Genomic DNA, 21,824 nt, shown 5'->3' with positions numbered 1-21,824 from the left:
AATCTCTCAAATACCCTTTAAAACTCTGTGGAACCAACCTGCAGACTTCCAGTCCTAAAAGTCCTGCATCCACGTTGCCTGCTGCCGGTTGGGCAGGACTGCGGAGTCTATGTTAATGTGAATCCCGAAGGATGAGCTGACACTTTACCCCTGGAGGAATCCCATTGTACAAATGAAAAAACAGGCTCAGAGCTATAGGAACCTGCCTAAGGTTGCATTCTTAAAGATCAAGCTCCTGCCTCCAAAACCCCTCTGATACTAGAACAGGCTTCAAGAGATGGGCATCTTTAATTACGCTTGAATTAGCAGAATCCACTTTTTGGTGGGAGAATGGAACCTGTCCTCTCCTTGAGCCACGAAGCACCTTTCTAGAGACAGTCTGGGAACACCTCATAAGAGCCCAGCCTCTGCTTTGCCATTACATCCTCTGGCCCTCTGGGACACACTTGGCAATGGATGGCCTCTCTCCTTGGTCTCTAATTCTTGTTCTTGGAATGGCACCATGGCTCCCACTCGAAGTAGAACTGGCCTTAAAAAAGAATTCAGGAGTGAGGAGAGGGGATTGGCTGCATGAGGGAACTTTTGGGGCAACAGAAAACGTTTCATGATTGTGGCATTGGTTACATTTTACAAAACCCCTTTAATACAAAAAATGGGTAGGGCACCTGGGTGACTCAGTGGGTTAAGCCGCTGCCTTCAGCTCAGGTCATGATCTCAGGGTCCTGGGATCGAGTCCTGCATGGGGCTCTCTGCTCAGCAAGGAGCCTGCTTCCCTCTATCTCTCCCGCTCTCTGCCTGCCTCTCCATCTACTTGTGATCTCTCTTTGCCAAATAAATAAATAAATAATCTTTAAAAAAAATGGGTAACTTTTCTTATAAATGATAGCTCAATAAAGTTGTTTTTTAAAAAAAATTTTTAAAAAGATTTTATTTATTTAACAGACAGAGAGATCACAAGTAGGCAGAGAGAGAGGGGGAAGCAGGTGGGGGCCTCGATTCCAGGACATTGAAACCATGACTTCAGCCAAAGGCAGAGGCTTAACCCACTGAGCCACCCAGGCGCCCCAGTAAAGCTGTTTTTTTAAAAAACTCAAAGAATGCACAGTTCAGATATCCATTCATTCTGTGTAAATTTTACATAGAAAGAAAAAAACTAAATTGTTGACTTCTAGTTAATTATACATATGCTGAAGTAATGGCTGCATTTCCTTTGAAAGGCACAGAAATAAAGTATAATGGATAGAGTTATGATCAAGTATAAAAAAATTTAAGTGTACAATCTAGGCTAAATCTAGGTAAAATTCTTTTACCTTTGGTGTATTTTTTTTTTTTAAAGATTTTATTTATTTATCTGACAGAGAGAAACCACAAGTACACTGAGAGGCAGGCAGAGAGAGAGAGAGAAGGAAGCAGGCTCCCTGCTGAGCAGAGAGCCCGATGTGGGACTCGATCCCAGGACCCTGAGATCATGGCCTGAGCCGAAGGCAGCGGCTTAACCCACTGAGCCACCCAGGCGCCCCTACCTTTGGTGTATGTTTGAAAATTTCATTTTATAATGTGCGGGAGACACCACATAACCTCGGGTTTCTGGCAGGGCCAGAGAGCCCCAGTTGAACCAACTCTTCCACAGACAGAAAATACAAGCTCTGGGAGAAAAGTCTTTAAAAACCAGCTACTGAGAGTGATTGAAAACAGGCAGAAACTGAACGGGAATCAACAACTGGAAGAAAGGCACCACACTATGTGAGTTTCCTGGTTTTGTTTCTGTTTAACCACTCTGGGCCTGAGGTCATGTCTCCATGGGCACCATGGAACCTCCAGTGGCAATCTGTAGTCTTGCCGGCTAGAAGATCCAGAGTACAGGGTTTGGAGGAACCATAGTCTCTGAACATGAAGAGGGAAAGAACAGAAAAGAGCCAAAGAGAGGATTCCCAAATTCTGTATATAAATTCTGCCCAAATCTCTGGCTGATCTCTGAGCTGTTCATGCACAGCCAAGCTAAAATAACTGATCTAAAATTTAAACCACTTCCCACTGCAGGGGAGACACTTTGCAGTTGAGTTCAGCCAAGTTAACTGCCTTTTTAAAAATAACAATTTAAAAAATAATTATTTTCAGAGGAAAAGAACAGAATTCAGAGTTTCTACAACACATCATAAATTATCTATGTTACAATGCTTAGGATATAATCCAAAATTACTCACTATACAAATAAAGAGAAAGATATGGCTTATTCTCAAAAGACAAGCAAAAGAGACCAAAAGAGTCTCCAAAGATTCTTAAACCAGCTAAAGAAATTGTGTTCAGGAGTGTAAAAAAAAAATTCTTATATTGAAAGAAAAGATAGCAAATCTCAGCAAAGCAGTAGGAATGGAAATTTTAGAACTGAAAAATATACCATTGGGGGCAGTTCCCACCCCCTACCCAGTGTGCCTGCTGACCTCTCACATGACCACCACACTCAAAACACTTATGGTCACCAGATGTGTGGGGCTGTTTTCCACACCAAGCAATTCTGAGACACCAGCTGTGTGTCCTGCAATTTAAAAATCACACAATCTACCTAGAGACAAGTCATATCCCACAGGTAAAGGTCTCAGTCCCACAAGACTGCCCCCCCTCAACTTCAGATGCCAACCAAAGATGATTGTCACCTGTGCTTCTGAGCCATCTGCTATACATCAGAGGGTCCCTATTACCCCTCCTCAGGATGGATTATCAGGGGAACACTTAACTACCAGTTGTTTTTTTTTTTTTTTTAAGGGAATGATAAAGGACACAGACTAATGGCTGGGTGAAAAAAGATGTAGGGTGAGGTCTGGGAGAGTCCTGAGACCCTCCTGGGCTCAGGAAGTTTGAACTCACAACCCTTCCATAACCTTTCCAGTGTGGATATGTTCACCAATCTGGAAGCTCCCCAAACTCAGTACTACTGGGGTTTTATGGAGGCCTCCTCATAGAGGCACGGTCAATCAAACTCCATTTCCAGTCTCTTTCCCTCTCTGGAAAATCGGGCTGAAAATTCCAAGTTTGTAATCATGGTTTGGTCTTTCTGGTGACCAGCCCCAATCCAGGAACACATCCCCCCACCCCCACCCCAAGTCACCGCATTAGAACATAAGATGTTCTTAGTACTGTTACCACTTAGGAATTTACCAGGTTTTCAAGAGCTCTGTGTCAGGAACTGGGGACATGAACCAACAGATGTATTTTCTGTTATCTCACAATCTGAAATTAAAGGCTTTAGTAGATGGGCTTAGTAGCAGAATGGAGATGACAGAGGAGTCAGAGAACTTGAACCTAAGTAGATACAAATTATCCAATCTGAAGAAGGAACAGAAAATAAGTGGGGATGGAGTGGGAATTAAGGATTTGTGGGATAATATCTCAAAGTTTAACTTCTATGTGATTGGAATCCTAGGAGATGGGTAAGTATGGGGGAGAGAAAATATTTAAAGAAATAATGGCTAAAAACTTGGAGAGACATAAATTTATAGATTCAAGAAGCTCAGTGAATAAGCAATAGGCTAACGCAAAACTCCCCTGGGTGCCTCCTCATCAAACTCATTTTGACCAAACTTAAGACAAAATGTTGGAAGCAGCTAGAAGGAACAGGAACAATGATTTGAGTGACTGCTAACCTCTCATTGGAAACACGAGGCCAGAAGACAGCACAAAATGTCTTTCACAGGCAGAAAGAAAAGGGTCACCTCAGAAATCTATATCTGGTGGAAACCTCCTTCAAGAATGAAGACAAAATAACCACATTATCAGATAAAAGAAAACTAAGAGAATGTGGAAATGTGCACCGCAAGAAATGCTAAAGGACAGTCTTCAGGCTGAAGGAAGAACATACCAGAGAGAAGCTCAGATATTCAGGAAGGAAGGAAAGCCACCAGAAGGAGCAAATATGTGTGCAAATACAGAAGACTTTCTCTTGACACACCCGTGTTGCGGAGTGGCGCTAAGTCCTGCACCTGGCAGGTGTTTGCCTGGGGCTCTGCAACCGGAGCAGGTGGGGTCTGTGCCCGTCAGGGTGAGCATGCTCGATTGGTGCACCGTTTCCTGTTCTGTCCCCTGCCCGCCTGCAGCTGGGCCTTGCCTGACTCAGCCCAACCACAGCTTCAGGTTTGGACAAGGCTCCCACAGCTCCCACTATGCCAGCCTGAGGACAGACGTTTTCTTCAAGTCAATGCTGACTGCAGAGGGAGGCTGGAAGCGACAGTAAGATCTGGAAGAGGTGAAGGTGTTGCTGGGAAAGACCACTAGAAAAGGCCGGCTGAAAAAAATCTAAGATTGAGACAAATTAAGTACATAATGCGGCAGAAATCAAAGAAAAGCAGAACTTTTTGACAGTGAAAAGCTGCTGCTGTGGTTGATCTCATTAGAACAGGATATAAGGTGAAAATCGCGGATGGGATCGGGCAGATAAGATAATGTGGATTTCACAGACTTAACTGGAGTTCATCAATTCCTCACTGAGAATGTGCAGGTGCATTTCACAGAGGTCATTTGGTCTTTCCGTAAAGAATACAAATGAGAAGAGTTACTGCAACAATGTCTTGAAACCCATCTCTGTGGAAGACAGTTCGAAAAGAAGTCAGAGTTCTCTTCTTGGATAGAAATAAAGCAGAAACCAGGCAGTGCGATTGCCTGACTCAGGTTGAGAAAGCACGAGAAGAGAAAGAAAGAGCCCTCCTACAACACAGGAACAGATCCTAGAGAGGGATTGGTGAATGGTCTAAAGAAAATTTTCAAAAATGAAGAGGATGATAGGAAGTGAACCGTTAATAAAGCCTCAGCAGAGAAGCAAGCCAAAGGAAGATACAGAATTCTTTGTTTGAGACTTTAAAGTCATTTGGGGAACTGTGATGTGGAAAAATGGATGTTTCCAATAAGGAAATGTTGGTGAGCTGCACAGAAAAATTCGACAGATAACTATTTTCATTGCCTTCTTCTAAGTGAAGGCAATGAATTTTCCCATTTCCTACTGGAGGATTTATTTAAATAAAATAGGCTTATTAAACACTTCCTCAAAGATGGTTTCCTTGGTAATCTGGGCATTTTGTTCAAGAAAAGATAATATACATTCTTGTGTGAAATGTGAAAAAGCAAGCCTTGTCTAAGGATAATGCCACATTGTATGTATTTTTGTTCTGCTAAGAGGTAGGAAACAAAAGTAATAAGTTCCTGACATCAGTTCCAACCAGTGTAATAAGTAAAAATAAAACCTGAATTTTTTTGTAAAAATATATGTTGCTATCTGAACAATAAAAATTATATTGAAGGTCTTAGCATATGGAAATGTGATTTGAATGACAACCACAGTGGATGTGGGGAAGAAGATGGGAAATGAACCTGTATAGTTGGAAGGCTTCTCTATTTTATACAAAGTTGTGCAGTAGTAACTGTGAGAGGGCTGTGAAAAGCTAATCCTTAAACACTTAAAAAAAATGCCAAGAGACAGAGCTAAAGAGTCAACAGATCACATGGAATTCTAAAAAATATTCAGTTAATCCAAAAGAAGATGGGCAAGGAGGATCAAAAACCAGTGGGGACAAACAAAACAAAGAGTAAAATGGTAGACTTGAATCTAAATCACTGTATTAAATATAAGGGATCTCAACCTATGTTGTCTAAAATAGGGCCACTAGCCATGTGATATTTCAACTTAAATTAACATTAAATTAGAAATTTAGTTCTTCAGGGGCGCCTGGGTGGCTCAGGTCATGATCCCAGAGTCCTGGGATCGAGCCCCGCATCGGGCTCTCTGCTCCGCAGGGAGGCTGCTTCCTCTTCTCTCTCTGCCTGCTTCTCTGCCTACTTGTGATCTCTGTCAAATAAATAAATAAAATCTTAAACAAAAAAAAAAAGAAAGAAATTTAGTTCTTCAGTGGCACTCAAGAATTCACTAGTCATATTAGACTACGATACTGAAGAACATAAATATTTACAAAATATTTCCATCATTGCAGAAATTGTTGAACAGTGTTGATCTGATCAATCCAGTTAAATGTGCATGCAGATTGTCAGACCTGACCACCCAGCCAACTTTCAACTATACGCTGTGCACAACTAATCCTCTTTAAATATGTAAAGACACAGGCTAAAAAATAAATGGGAAAGGGGCGCCTGAGTGGCTCAGTGGGTTGAGCCTCTGCCTTTGGCTGGGGTCATGATCTCAGGGTCCTGGCATCGAGCTCCGCATCGGGCTCTCTGCTCAGCAGGGAGTCTGCTTTCCCCCTTTTTCTCTGCCTGCCTCTCTGCCTACTTGTGATCTCCCTGTCAAGTAGATAAACAAAATCTTTAAAAAAAAATAAATGGAAAAGATTCCACGCAAATGTTAAGTACAAAAAGACTGTGGTGACTAGATTAATATCAGATAAAGTAAATTTGAATGTAAAGGGTATTACCAGAGATAAAGACATTTCATAAAAATAAAAGGATTACTCCTGAGAAGATGTAATAATCATAAATGCTTGAGTTTAATAACAGAGCTTCAAAGTGTATGAAACAAAAACTGACATAATTAAAGGAAGAAATAGACAATTCCATAGTCATGGTTTGTGATTTTTTTTTAAAGATTTTATTTATTTCTTTGAGAGAGAATGAGTGAGAGAGAGCGTGCGAGAGAAGGTCAGAGGGAGAAGCAGACTCCCCAAGGAGCCCAATGCGGGACTCGATCCTGGAAGTCTGGGATCATGACCTGAGCCAAAGGCAGTCGCTCAACCAACTGAGCCACCCAGGCACCCGGTTTGTGATTTTTTTAAAGAAGATTTTTTATTTATTCATTTGAGACAGAGAGCGAGAGAGAGAACATGAGAAGGGGGAGGGGCAGAGGACAAGTGAACCCCCCACTGAGCAGGGAGACCGAGGCAGGGCTCCATTCCAGGACCCTGAGATCATGACCTGAACTGAAGTCAGAGGCTTAATCAACTGAGCCACCCAGATGCCTCCTGGTTGGTGATTTCAACATTCTTCTCTCACCAATCAATAGAATAACTAGAACAAACATCAGTAAAGTCAGAAGATCTGAAAAACACTGTCAAACTCCTTGACCTAATTAACACTTATAGAGTCTAACTATACCACAGCCAACAACCGCAGAATACATATTTAAGAGCATATGGCATGGTCACAGAGACAGATCTGCTGCTGGACCATAAAATAAGTGAGATTTAGAAAGACTGAAGCACATTGACTATGGTTCTCTGACCACAGTGAAAATGTTAGAAATAAAGGATTTGTCTTAAAACCCCAAACATTTGGAAATTAAACAACACACTTCCGGATAATTCATGGGTCAAAGAAGAAAAATTAGAAACTATTTTGAAAATTATATGAAAATACAACATACTGAAATTTTTAGGATGCAGCTAGCAAAGGGAAAACCCAGGTGGCCCCATGAGAAATCGATTTTTATTTTTATTTTTTAAAAAATATTTTATTTATTTATTTGACAGAGAGAGAGAGATCACAAGTTGGCAGAGAAGCAGGCAGAGGGGGAAGGGGAAACAGGCTCCCTGCTGAGGAGAGAGCCAGATGTGGGGCTCAATCCCAAGACCCTGAGATCATGACCTGAGCCGAAGGCAGAGGCTTAACCCACTGAACCACCCAGGTGCCCAAGAAATCAATTTTTAAACAGATAATCGATACCATATTTCAAGAGATAATTTCAACATTAATATTCAACAAACTTACAAAGGCAGATATGCAAGTGACCATAGCACATTAAGAAAGCAGGGAAGTGCAAATTAAACCACAATAAGATAGCACAACACACCCACCAGTATGTTCAAAATCACACAGCGTGCCAGGGTGGCTCAGTTGGTTAAGCGTCTGCCTTCAGCTTAGGTCATGATCTCCGGGTCATGGGATTGAGCCTGGTGTCAGACTCCCTGCTCAGTGGAGAGTCTGCTGCTGTTTCTCCCTCTCCCCCTGCTCATTATCTCTCTCACATAATCTTCTAAAAATTAAAAAAAAAAATCACAATGACTAATACTGCCAAATATATACAAGGTTATGGAACTATTGTCTATCATTGGTTGATACAGCTACTCTGGAGAAGTGTTAAGCAGTTTCATATAACCAAGTACACAGCTCCCCTATGACCTAGCAGTTCTACTCCTAGTAGATCTGAACCTGAGATCTGAAAACAGATCCACAAAAATTTGCACAAGAATGTTCCTAACAGTTTTATGATGGCCAAAAAAAAAAAAAAAAAAAAAAATCTAGCAGCCCTGGTTTCTATCTATAGGAGAATGACTCTTCAAACATTTAAAAATTAGTGATAAAAAGGAATAAAGGACCAAGACATAGATCATGGATAGATCTCAAAAATGCATTAAACAAAAGGACAGAACTGTAGAATTCCATTTATATGAAGATCTAAAACAAAGAAAAGCAAGTTCTATGAAAGCAAAAGCAGTCGATGATGGGGGAAAAAATTAGAACAGTGATTTCCTCTGGAGGAATGTGGGTGGGGATTTGCTGACAGAGAAGATACCAGGAAGATATGGACTGCCGGTGATATTTGGTTGATGGGTTGGATAGGTAGGGGTTTAATCTGCACAGGTGCGTGCATTTGTCAGAACTCATCTAATGGCACACTTCAAGATTTGTGCATTAAGATTTGTGCATTTCACTATACGTTTTACCCCCAAAGAAAAAAAGTCTGTAAATATTGGACTCTCCTTAATGATATGTAGGGAAAAGTATTGGGGAGGAGATGTACTGCTGTCTACAACCTAATTTGAAATGTACCCAAATAAGATGGCTTGAGGGATGGAAAGAAGAATGGATAAATATGTAATAAGGCAAGTACAGTAAAATGTTCATTGTAGAATCTAGGTGGTGAATATATAGAATTCTTTGAAATTGATGTTTGAAAATTTTCATATTAAAATGGGGGAGGGGAGTAATTGCTGGACTGACCTTCTCTCGTTTACACGTGTCTCCACATGGACTAGCTCCTAAAGCTCTTGCCCCCCAGTGAAGCAGATAAAATAGGGACATTCAGGAGGAGGTAAAGGAGCTGAGGGGTGGGCAGGTGCATTGGAATCCAGAGCTCTGTGTTTCTTTATGCTCTGCTCCCAGCGAGTGTAAGTGGGTGGTGGGTGGGCTCGGAGCCTCGGACTACTCTCTCGGAAGGCGGGGGGGACTTCTATTTAGTTAGAAGATGCCTACGCGTCCATTCCTCTATGTATCCGTATTCACTCCCACATGCCAGGGGCTCGATTCCGGAGGGGCCGAGTGTGGCTGGGTACACAGGTGGGGGCGACACGAGTCTGGAGGAGACGGAGCGCCCTCTTCTGGCCCAGGAGGGGCCCACTCAAGCCCGCTAAGTACCCAGCCTGCCTCTCTACAGCACCCACTTCCCCGGGATCTGAGCGCGCGGTGTGGGAGCGCTGCAGCCCCCGGGTGGGCCAGTCGAGAGACCGCATCTGCCCGCGGAGCACCGCGCTGGGAGCGGGGCCGCGCGGCCGGCAGGCTGGGAACCGGGTGGAGTCGCTGCCGCGGTCAGCCTCCGGGCTCCACCTGTTGCAGCTTCGGAGCGCTCGAGCCAGGCCGGGCGGAGCCCGGGGAGCTCGGCTCCCAGCGCCGTTCTGCAGAGCGAGGCCGAGGCGAGGAGGGGCCCTGGGAGCAGTGCTGACAGGGCGGCGCGGAGGGGGCTGTCCCGGGGAGGTGAGAATGGAGCTCAGAGACTGTGCCAGTGCCCCCTGAAAGGCCAGGTCTTGGGGAGGGAGCCCCTGGCCGTGTGCTGGGGAGTCTGGCCGCTGTTCTGCACGGGGCAAGGGGAAAGCACTCCGCAGCACCAGATCTCTGGAGCACACTGAGGCGGCCAAGCCCGGATGGAGGAGCTGGAACTCTCCAGCCCCCAGTCCTCCGCCACCTCTCCGGGAACTGGGGCTGGCTAGGGACGCGCGTCGCACCCGCACAGCCGGCGCGTGGGAGCGGAAGACGCCCCCGCGCGGGACCCGGAGGCCAAGGGCGCTCGGAGCAAGGCTAGGGGGGCTGCCCGGGGAAGATGCCCCTAACTCCCCTCGTACCCCCATTCCGACCTCCCTTTCTGGTGTCCTCCTCCAGCCGTTCTGTCCGCCGGATGCCGCGCAGCGCGGGGGCCGGACGCGAGGTAGGAACCCGTGGGCCCCGCTCCCGGCCGTCCCTCGGGATGCGCCCACCCAGGACCTGCTCCAGCCACTACACCCCGGCAGACGGGTAGGTGACCCCAGAGGTCTGAGGCTCCGAGCGACGCCGAGACTGGCACGCAGCCCCACGGATCCATCTGGGGAGGCACCCCCAGCAAGCGCCAGCACACGGACACCCCGCGTCCCAGCCGTCGGCGGCTAGAGAAGAGATGGGCGAAGAGACTGAGCCCACCCGGCTCCTCTAACCCGCCAGCTTCCGAGGCCGGAAGACCTTGCTGCGGGGGAAATTCAAGTCCGCCCGGATTCGCGCTGAGGACGCGCCACGCCCCCTCCCCAATCTGAGCAGATCAGGGAGGGCATCCGGGGGGAACCAGCCGACTCCGCTCTCGGTCACTCGGACCTCGAGCATTTAAGAGAACTCCGAGGCGGGTGGGGACAGAAAGCGGATTTGAAACCAGGAGTCGAGGCGGACGTGGGGAGCGGGAGCGGGCGCCGCGGGAGCGATCGAGGAGGCGGCCTGGGGAACCGCGCGGCCTGGGACTGCGCCCCGAGGTCATGAGCGAGCGGACCGTCGGGCGTGCGGGGGCGGGTTGAGCGGCCAGCCCCGGGGTGGGGGGCCGGAGCGACAGTCGTCCGGCGGCCACGGCCCTCCGGCGCGGGGCGGCCCCCGGGGACCCGGCCATGGCCGGCCGGGGGTGCGGCTGCAGCTGCGGCCCGGGCTACCTGAACGAGGACAACGCGCGCTTCCTGCTGCTCGCCGCGCTCATCGTGCTCTACCTACTGGGCGGCGCCGCCGTCTTTTCGGCGCTGGAACTCGCGCACGAGCGCCAGGCCAAGCAGCGCTGGGAGGAGCGCCTGGCCAACTTCAGCCGCCGCCACAACCTGAGCCGCGACGAACTGCGCGGCTTCCTTCGCCACTACGAGGAGGCCACCGAGGCCGGCATCCGCGTGGACAGCGCCCGCCCGCGCTGGGACTTCACCGGCGCCTTCTACTTCGTGGGCACCGTCGTGTCCACCATAGGTAAGCGGGCGTCGCTGGGGGGCGAAGGGGCGCCGGGCTCTGCAGGCCCTTTCCTGGGACCGCTTGGGGCTCTTGCGCTCCTCCACCCCCGCGCTCAGCCCCGCGGTACAGATGGGAGCTGCCGCCTCGTCCACAGGTGGTACTGCCTCCCCGCTTTCCTACACGCGGTCCGCGGGGCGGGAGCATCCGCAACACCTGGGCGCTCGTTCTGACCTCCTGGCCCGGGGGCCTGCTTGTTAACCCGCGCACAGGGGAGCTGAGTGAGCCTTAAGTTGCTCTGGAGGGTTTTCTATATAGGTAAGGAGACAGAGCTTGAGTTCGTGAAACTTTAGGGGAAAAGCTTAGGAATCAGAAGGACCCTACAAAGATTTACTGACTTAACACCATTCACGAGGCAGTGATTTATGGGGAGGCACGAAGGCTAAGACTGTCCGTGACTTCAAGCTTACAGAGAGAAAAATCAGATTGAATACCAAGTTAGAAGTAAGCGGGCAAAGCGCCGATGGGGATGGAAAAGAGTTTCCTACCAAGAAGGAAGGGGGGGTGACCTTCAGGTTGAACCAGCTAGTGTAAGGTATGGGTTTGGGGACTGAAGTGTTTTGCACTCTAGAGGAGGAGAGAACTTCATTTCGGGGGTGCCTCATGAGCTACCTGATCTAGATGGAGCAGTGGAGGCAAGGCTAGGAAGGTCTCCAGGCTCAGAGCATGAAGGTGGACTTTACAGCCAAACTAAGGAACTAGAACTTACATAGAGGCAATCGGGAGCCATTGAGAGTTCTTGAGCAAGAGTGTGGTAGCACGGCTATATGGTCGGTGATACCTTTATTTGTAGCAGAAGAAAAATGTTGGGTCTTTGTACTACACCTCTAAAGACTCCTTCTCTCTGAAGCATAATGGAGTTAGAAGGGGGTGAGGGAAGACACTGTGGAAATTCTTAGAGAAGGAGAGAGCTGAAGCGGAGGAGGAGCTTTGAAACAAGACCCGGAAAGGGAGTCGCTGCCAGAGCCCAGGAGCTGCAGCAGGGCCCCCAGGGCGCTGCGGGTGCTCTCAACCCCGGCCCCTGTGCTAGGGAGGAGAGCTTGTCAGTGAGGCAGGGTGACAAGGCAAACTTGCTTGAAGCTCCCACGCATGGCTGTCTTAGGTTGACATTCCGCCAGGAGAATGATTAGTCCAGAAAGATTTCCCAAGGTTAGTTTAGAAGCCCAGGGCTTCATCTGGTGAGGAGGAGGGGAGGGCGGGGAGGACTGGCACGATTAGGGACACTTGGGCTCTCCTTCCCCCTCCCCCCATTCTATAGCTGGTCCCTGTCCATCAGCAGGGCCTTTATGATACCACAGTCACGGGACAGCAAGAAAAGCTCTCTTTGCATTCCCTGGGGTGACTAGAACGTGAGGCCCTGAGGGAGACAGAGGGAGCAATGCCCACGGTTCTCTCTCCCAGCCCACAGTCTCTGCTGGGCTTTCTTAGCAGAATTCCCTAAATCCCCCACTGCGTCCACTCCTTTGTCTCTGAAGATGGTTCTAGAATGCCCGTGCAGGGAGGACTGGGGGGGACAGCCTGACTGAGAAGGGCTGATGTGGAGCTGACCCCAACTCTTTGCATCGCTAGTACAGTGTTCTATCTCAGACTGATGATACATTTGGGGGTCGTCCTGGCGGGAGAATGGGGGAGCGAAGTCCACTTCCCCACAAGCCACTCCTTGGTCACCCCCGGTGGACATGGCGGTAGGAAGGAGCAGCTTGTAGGTATTGACTGGTGAACGTTGGTGCCTTAGGAAGGGAGAATGTCTCTGGTGGGTGGGCAGGTAAGAACAGGGGCTTTTGAGGAGCAAATGGAATGTCACCTGTTGGAAGGGAAGGAATTCTGGACTGAGAGTCTGACACTGGAGCTATTGGTCCTGTCTCCGTATCGGGGGCATTAACCATTCTTAACCATTCTGAGCCCCATCATTCTCACCTGAGATGTCCACAAAGTGGCCCCCTGGCACTGGCACGTGTTTGTGGTTCAGTAAACATTTCTGTGTCCTGCCCACTCCCTCCCCCCCGAGCCTTCCCCTCTCGCAGGGCTGTGGAGGGGTGATGAGCTCATGGAAGTGAATGTTCTTTACAAAGTACAAAGCAGGGGCTTATTTCCACTTTCTCAGTTCTAACATTTGCTTTTAAATTGTTTCATTAATTGCTGTTGTAATTACAGCACTCACTCCCCTTTATTAGGGTAGATATTAGGCACATACTGTGATTTTTATGTGAATATGCGATGCAGCTAATTACCACGTTACACTTACACTTAATTTCCATCAACACAACTCCGTGAAGTCGGTATGATTATCCTCGTTGTATAGACAGGGAAGCTAAAGCTTCATGTTCCTTGTAAAATAACATACAAAGAAGGAAAAAAGTGAAGCCCTCTGCAGTGACATCACCCCAAGTTCTTCATTGTTAACATTCTGGTGCATTTCCTTCTGTTCTTTTTCTCTATGCACACACAGATGTACATATGTATTTTTTTAGAGTTGGGGTCATAGTCAATAAAACGTCTCATCTTGTATTATAGGTGTTACAATTACATGATGTTTTTCTTTTTCTTTTTAATTTATTTTAATTTTTAAAAAGATTTTATTTATTTGACAGAGAGAGATCACAAGTAGGCAGAGAGGCAGGCAGAGAGAGAGGGGGAAGCAGTCTCCACACTGAGCAGAGAGCTCGATGCGGGGCTCGATCCCAGGACCCTGAGATCATGACCCGAGTGGAAGGCAGGGGGCTCAACCCACGGAGCCACCCAGGCGCCCCTACATGATGTTTTTCGTGTAGTTCTGCTACATGAAATAGTTAAAATAGTTCTGCTCTGCTTTATTCTGCAAAGAGTTTAAAATAACAGACAACAAGAAAGCATATGGTAAAACAATGAAAAACATGGAAGTACAACTTCAGGAAAAAGGACAGAAATATGGAAAGCAAATGGATCTAGGAAGTTGCTAGAGAGGATCCTTGTCTTAGTTCAGGTTCCCTCAGAAGCAGACACTGAGCCAGGAATCTGAGTTGATGAGAAGGTGCCAGGGATATAGGCCAAGGGAAGGAGAAGAGATAGAGAAGAGGAAGCCCATCACCATAGGGTCTGTTATTCAGCGGGAACTGTAGTCGGTGGCTGGTACTTACTTCCAAGTGAAAGTTTGAAACAATGCAAGGCTCGTGACCCAGAATTACCCTAGGTAAGGGGGCTGGGGTATTTATACACCCACACCTGTCAGGAGTTGGCTCAAAGCTGCTTGGAGAGCAGGGGAAGCACAAGGATAATCCCAGGAACAGATTTCCCCCGCCATCCGAAAGTAGAGTGTTTCTGTGGAACCTTTTATAAACTGAAATGGTGTGAAAGGATAAAGCAAGTACCATCCCCTAAAAGTAAAAGTCCTCGGATTTCTTTCAGTTAGCAATGACACGTTACTAACACAGGTCTTTCCTAAAAGCAAAGTGGCGTAAAGCAAACTCGCCGATAATGGGGGAAACCTGTATGTCTGGCCTGATTTTTTTTTTGTTGTTTTTTTCATGGACCGCCCAAGATCAGTCCTCTGACAAAGATATAGGCACTGGGCATCTGAGGTCAGTCCAGGATGCCCAGAAATGACAAAGAGGACCCTAAGGGGTGGAGAAGGGGGACCGACAAAGGCTATTCAAACTTGAAATTCGATTCCAAGCTTCCTGCCAGAGTCAGGACCCCATACTGGAATCCTTATTATCAGAAAAAAGGAAGCATCAACCTTATCCCAGTTCCTAATCAAAAATGTTTCCCCCTTGGGATTTTTGTATAGGAGGCATTTCATAGGCTAGTGGTGACGTTCACAAACAAACATTTTCCTGAAAATGAAAGTGAGGATTTCATGTACCTGTTGTCTGAGATCTTTGATTAAAAAGTCAGAGCAGAACTAAATTCTACCCAAAACTAGTAATACACTATATGTGAACTAACTTGAATTTAAATAAAATTAAAAAAAATAAAAGAATGAAACACTGTTTGGCAGTTTCTCAAAAGCCTAAACAGAGAACTACCATATGACCCAGCAATTCCACTCCTAGGGCACATATTCAAGAGAATTGAAAGCACATGCTCAGATATTGGGCACCTGTGTTTGTTGCTGTGTTACTCATAGAGCCCAAAGGTAGAAACAACCCAAGTGTTCGTCAACAGATGGATGGATAAACACAAAGTGGTAGATATGTACAATGAAGTACTACTGAGCCATAAAAAGAATGGAATTTAAATGCATGTCGCAACCTGGATGGATCTTGGAAGCATACTTCTACTTCATGAAATAAGCCAGACACAGAAGGGCAAATATTGTATCATTCCACGTGTATGAGGTACCTCGAATAGACAAATTCCAGAGGAATTGAAGGTAGAATAGGAGTTACCAGAAGCCGGGCAAGAGGAGAAGGTTGTTTTATGGGTTTGGTCCTTTTGTTGGGGATAGTGAAAAAGAAGTGTTGGGTGTGGACAGTGGTGATGGTTAAACAACAGATTGAGTGTATTTGATACCATTGAGTTACACACTTTGGAATGGTTACAATGGTAAATATTAGGTCTCTTTTGCCACAATTTAAGAGGCGCAGAATATGAAAACACAAGTCAGGGATGCCCATTCTGAAAGAGGCTGGTGATCAGATTGAAACGAGAGTAAATGAAGAACTCAGAGAAGTAGGTTGATAAGATATCCTGTAGAGGGGTGCCTGGACGGCTCAGTGGGTTAAGCCTCTGCCTTCGGCTCAGGTCATGATCCCAGGGTCCTGGGATTGAGTCTCGCATCGGGCTCTCTGCTCAGCAGGGAGCCTGCTTCTCCCTCTCTCTCTGCCTGCCTCTCTGCCTGCTTGTGATCTCTCTCTGTCAAATAAATAAATAAAATCTTAAAATAAAAAAAAGATATCCTGTAGATAAGCTCCTCTACACATCTTTTCTCTCAAATAGGCTTTTGTTAGGAGTTTGTTTCTGCATTGGCCTGTGAGTTTATAACTCAGCGTCTCTCCAGAAAGTACTTGAGGTCATTTGCAAATGATATGGTCCAGTAGGCTTTGTTGGGTTTTAGGTTACTCCCAAATCTCAGTCCCTTAGCCCATCAGGGGCTTACTTCAGACTCATACCAAAGTCACTGTGGTGTGTGTGGGGATTCCCCGGGGCCGCTGCCTTCACCTTAGTCCAGGGTTCAGGCTGCCTTCACCTTGTGGCTCCTCTTCCTCAGCTCATGCTTCCGGGACTGTCCAGGAAGGGGAGGGAAGTGCTGACGTGTGGAGTACCTGTGACCAGTGGCCATCACCTGCAACTGACCCAAATCACCGCCACACACATTCCATTGGCCAAACCAAGTCATGTGGCCACACCCATCTTCCAGGACTTGGGGAAGCACACTGCTCCCCGGAGTCCAGAAAGGGGGTGAGACTCGATATTGGTGAACAGCTCGGATACGTATTATACATCCGTATGCACTGTGCACTAGAAATGGATAGAAATGGATTTAAGATATGGGTGATGGGAAAACATGAATAGGATAGTTCAATTAAGCCAGATTTTTTAAAATTTTAATTATTTTTTTTAAGTGGGCTCCACGTCCTCTGATTAAGACCTGAGCTGAGACAAAGCGTCAGGCACTTACCCCACTGGACCAGCCAGGTGCCCCTAGCCACATGTGGTTAACACACCGAGGTTTATGTCAACAGGACCTGCATGAGCCCCAGATTTGGCTCTGAGTTTCCTGTTATCAAAAGAAAGAGGCGAGGACAACCTTTAAATGGTCCCTCTTATCCAGGCTGCCTGTTTGGAAAACACCCAAGTTCTTCAGACTGAAATAAAAATTTTCCTGCAGATGGTTATGAATGGGAGTGCGTAAGATGATGAGTAATCCCCTCCACAGCATCTGGGCCGTAAGTATGAGAGAGAACGGCGCTCTCCTACCTAGTTCCGCATCCCTCAGTGCAAGGTGCGGTTCAGGAAACGCCCCTCTGCCAAAGCTGGAGCACCGCGCAGGGCAGACATACAGCTCTGCTGTGGTCCACTAGGGACATTTAGAATTCTCTACTGGAAGTTCCCAAGCTTCGGTGTCTGCAAGAACTCATCTGAGGGGAATATGGTACTTGTTCAAATGTAGGTATTTGGGCCCCCCTTTCAGAGATCCTGATGCCGTAAATCAGCATTTTGGGGAACATCCCCAGAAGCTCTGATATAGGCAGCAAAGGGAGGCCACTGAGGCATGTCTGATGGGAGGAGGTGTAGGGTTGAAGCCTGTGGAGATCCGTGTTCTTCGAAGAGTGGCTGATGGAGCCGTGGCATCTGCATCCCCTTGGATCTTGTTAGAAACGCAGACCCTCAGGCCAACCCCAGACCAACTGAATTAGAATCTGTTCTCTAACAAAACGCCTGGGTGGGTCATAGGCACATGAACGGTGTTTCCTGGCGTTGCTTACTAGAGCAAGGCCCCCTGGGCTCAAGAACATAGACAAACTGGTGGCCAGGCTGGAATGGAAAGGAGGGGAGATGCGCTCATCTCTCTCTTTTTTTTTTTTTTTTTTTAAGATTTTATGTATTTATTTGACAGACAGAAATCACAAGTAGGCAGAGAGGCAGGCAGAGAGAGAGGGGGAAGCAGGCTTCCCGCTGAGCGGAGAGCCCAATTCGGGGCTCAATCCCAGGACCCTGGGATCATGACCTGAGCTGAAGGCAGAGGATTTAACCTACTGAGCCACCCAGGCGCCCTGATGCACTCATCTCTTGTCTTGGTGGCCCTCCTCTCCAGCGGGTCATGAAGTACACAAGGAGCAGGATGACTTAGCCCAGAGCAGCCTAACCAGACACAAGGACGCACTGGGATTAGGCTAGGAAGGGAATGGTGGCTTGCGCCAGTCTGAAGGGCTTGATCAGAGAGGTGCCAAGTCCCGCCTTAGTGCTATAACCCTCAAGCTAGATTTCGAGATTTGCAGCAACAGTTGTGTTCATTCTAATTAAACAGAAGTAATCATGCTGATGCCTCCTTTTGGGTCCTGGGAGTGGCTTTGGATTAGCACCTGCGCAGCGGTGTTCTACAAGGCTCGAAGGCTCGTGGAGCTCAGGAGGAGCTGGGCTGATGTGTTTAGATTTCAGCCTGGTCAGTGTGCACATCTACATGGTGTGTGCTGAACTGTTTTTGGAATCTGCTTCCTCCTACATGGGAGCCGTTGAGGAAGGAGCTCATGAAATCAAATTATATCAGGTTCAAACAAAACTGGGGGTTGCCATTCCACATAGAAAGCTATCAGTTGACATCATGAACAGGCATTGAGAAAGAATAAAAACATCTCATGAGGACGGTAATGATCGTCACGTGTTAGGGGGTCTCATGCACGGGTCGAGATTTAAATCACACTGACTAGGCACTTTATATTTTACAAAGCATTTGTGCACAAATCGTATGAGGTCGGCAGAGAAGTTACTGATGCATTTTGCAGATGAAGAAACTGACGACAGAAAGCATAGTTCCCTTACTCAGGACTTACTCTGCTCTAATGTGGCCAAGTCAAAATTAGAACCAGATTTTGTTTACTGTCTGATGGTAAAAGAAATAGGTATTCATTTGAGAAGACTGGAAACATATGGGAAAATATAAAAAAGAAAGGAGAAATCACCCATCATGCCACCATCCAACAAGAATCACTGTAAATATTTTGGCTTATATTATATCGTACGTCAAGTGCTATCTCATTGAATCTAAGATGCTTCCTTATTTTATGTACCATTAAGAAAGAAAAGAATGCTGCCAATTAAATTTTGACATGCTAGCCTTATGAGATCACCTCCATTTCCACGACATTAAAATGTTGGGGTAAGGTACATCTTAAAGTCACGGAAATAGATCATGCTTTGTATCTATCTGACTGTTTTCCATTTAGCTACTATGACATGAGCATATGTTGTAATTAGGTAAAATTGAATCTCAAAATTAGAATTTCTCTGATTTCTACTGAAGTTGATTAATTTTAAATACTTACTAAAAACACTTACAGTTGGGGCACCTGGGTGGCTCATTCGGGTGACCGTCCGTCTTCGGCTCAGGTCATGATCTCAGGGTCCTGGGGTGGAGCCCCACATCAGGCTCCCTGCTCATCAGGGGGTCTGCTCTGCCCTCTCTCTCTGCTCCTACCCCTGCTTGTGTGTGCGCACGCTCTCCCTCTCTCTCAAATAAATAATAAAATCTTCAAAAAAAACCCCAAACCCCACACAGTTACAGCTCATCTTCCCTGTGTCATCTAGCTAATCCTTTCCCCATTTTGCTATCGGGAGTGAGGGGTTGTCGTCTTAATCATTGTATATGTGTGCTTTAGGTTTGAAAGTTTTGGCCCTTTGTCATGGCTGGGCCATACTCTCCATGCATATTTGTTTTCCATTCAGCAGTTATTAGATTTAGGAACGCTCTTAATTTCTGTGCATTGGATTCCAGCCTTTGCCTTGCGATGTCTTCCATTGTTTGTGTTTGGGCTTTAAAAATAACTTTCCATCCAGATTTTATAAGAACGTTAGTTTCTGTTCAGTATTTTTCCAAGTGCTCCACACCCCTCTGCGGTAACAGCTGTTTATCAAACCCTTCCCCATATTGTCTCGTGTGAACAATGATGGTGCATTGTGACATGGTATTTAAGGAGCGATGCCGCGTGGTCGTGCGGAAAGAGACAGCACAGAGTGGCCAGTAGGCATTTGCTTTCCTCCAGGTCAGGCGAAAGGGCCATCTTTCTTGAGATCTATCTTTGAAAGCCTCAGGAGGAAGATCACACTATGCGTCCTGTGAACCCTGGGCTTGTTCAATCATTTGTTTCCTTCTTGGTACATTTCAGCATCTTGAAATTAGCATTCCGTGGCAGGGACGCCTCTCCAGTCTCCACTGTCCAGCACGCCAGCGGGTCCACATTCGTGCTCACCTCAGCTTGTTTCATTAAATTCTTCTCTTGGGAAACATGGTGCTTTCCTCTTCTTTTATCCCAAATGCCATCCTGTTTTCTCCCCGCCACCCCCTATACCTTTCTCCACAAAGGAGAGAGAGATGTGGCATGAATGTATCCCAGATAATTCCTGCACCCCTTTGGGGGGAGGCTAAGGGTGGTGTTCCATTCTAAGAATCACAGTCCATTAGCCCGAAGTAACAAAAAAGTAAATTTTTGTCTGCGTATTTCTAAAGAACCTGAGAGTCTCCCATTTATATAACACAGAGGAATGTTCTTTCTCTTCTCCTCTCCTAGTCTCATATATCTTAAAGGAGTTCTGGAGCCTCTTATTTCCGGTTCTCTCAGTCTGTCCCTCTGCGTCCCTCTCCCCACCTCCACATCTCTTTCTGTCCTCTGTCATCACAAGTGACTTCACCTCTCCGACTTGTTTTAGCTTTTTCTCATTCAGCTCTCTCCCCGGTGAAGGGTAGCCCTGAGGACTGGACTGGCCCAGCAAGCAGCAGTGCTGTCCCATAGGAGGATGGAGAGAAGAGCCGGGTGACATTATGATCATCACACATGAATGGCTTTACACCAGGGAACAGTCTCATCCTAGACAGGAGGCCATGGCCGTGTTTAGACCCACAAGACACAGCGCACTGAGGACAGTGGGGCAATGCCCCTCGTCAGGAGGCGTCTCCATCACCACACGGCTCTCCCTCTGCCCTCCAGCCTTCTTCCTCCTTCAGTTCAGTTTATCTGAATTGCTAGACATCATGTCACTTTCCTGCCATGTCGCACCTCGAGCATTCCCACCGCGTCTTCCTTGGGCCCAGAGAGCCATCGGTAGTAGCCGAAGTGCTCAGATTCTGTTGGCTCCATCCTCCGGCCCGCCGCTGGCATCTCTTCTCTCGATCCCCACTCCTTACAGGGAGACATGTCAGGGTCAGCGACCCCCAGGGTCAGGCCATGAATGACGTGAGTGTAACTTGGGGCATGGGACGTTGGGGACAGCGGGGCCTGTGCTCTCGCAGGTGCTCAGATTCAGGCTGCAAAACTGTCACCCTGGCCAGGCAGGTCTGACAATGGCTTAACTCAAGAGTTTGAGCCTCCCAGGGAGAATTTTGACCATCTGTGAGCTCCGGCTTCTTTTCCTTTGGGAGTGAGAAAGACAAGAAGCTCTTTGCCCTTCTTGGTCAGGAGCAACACCTTGATTTTTTTTTTTTTTTAAAGAATTTTTATTTATTTATTTGACAGACAGAGATCACAAGTAGGCAGAAAGGCAGGCAGAGAGAGGAAGGGAAGCAGGCTTCCCGCTGAGGAGAGAGCCCGACGCGGGGCTCGATCCCAGGACCCCGAGATCATGACCTGAGCCGAAGGCAGAGGCTTAACCCACTGAGCCACCCAGGCGCCCCAACACCTTGATTTTTACAGTTCATTTGTGTACCTATTTTTGGAAGATCCTTGAGGGGCATGGGGGAACTAGCATCTTAGCTCTTTTATTATGCACCCACTAATTTGTTAATGGACCTGGGACACTTACGTTCTCGTAACACCTCTGATCCTCATGTCTACACTTAGGTGTTATAATCTATCTGTATGTTCTACTCAGCTTGTTTCTTTTACATTATTTTCTATACACTTTCTTGGGAATTTCACGTGTTCCTATTAATGTAGCATAGTTTAATTATTCTCAAATTGTTGGGTTTGGGGCCATATATATGT

General features: G+C 47.1%; 1 protein-coding gene and 1 pseudogene across 1 annotated transcript in view; both read left to right on the top strand.

The window, feature by feature from the left end:
• The first annotated feature begins 3,267 nt into the window (after positions 1-3,267).
• LOC131999449 (calcyclin-binding protein-like) lies at positions 3,268-4,852 on the top strand (annotated as a pseudogene).
• A 4,561-nt stretch (positions 4,853-9,413) lies between these two features.
• The window catches only part of KCNK13 (potassium two pore domain channel subfamily K member 13), a 106,619-nt gene continuing 94,208 nt past the window's right edge, over positions 9,414-21,824 (top strand). The window contains exon 1 of the mRNA XM_059371315.1: positions 9,414-11,169. Within this exon, the coding sequence (XP_059227298.1) occupies positions 10,830-11,169 (340 nt within the window). The 5' untranslated portion in view covers positions 9,414-10,829. The remainder of the gene's footprint in view (positions 11,170-21,824) is intronic.

This window comes from Mustela nigripes, chromosome 13, assembly GCF_022355385.1.
Source record: "Mustela nigripes isolate SB6536 chromosome 13, MUSNIG.SB6536, whole genome shotgun sequence".
Taxonomy (NCBI): Eukaryota; Metazoa; Chordata; class Mammalia; order Carnivora; family Mustelidae; genus Mustela; species Mustela nigripes.
The sequence above is the reverse complement of the archived record's forward strand: the minus strand, read 5'-3'. Positions and strand labels throughout refer to the sequence as shown.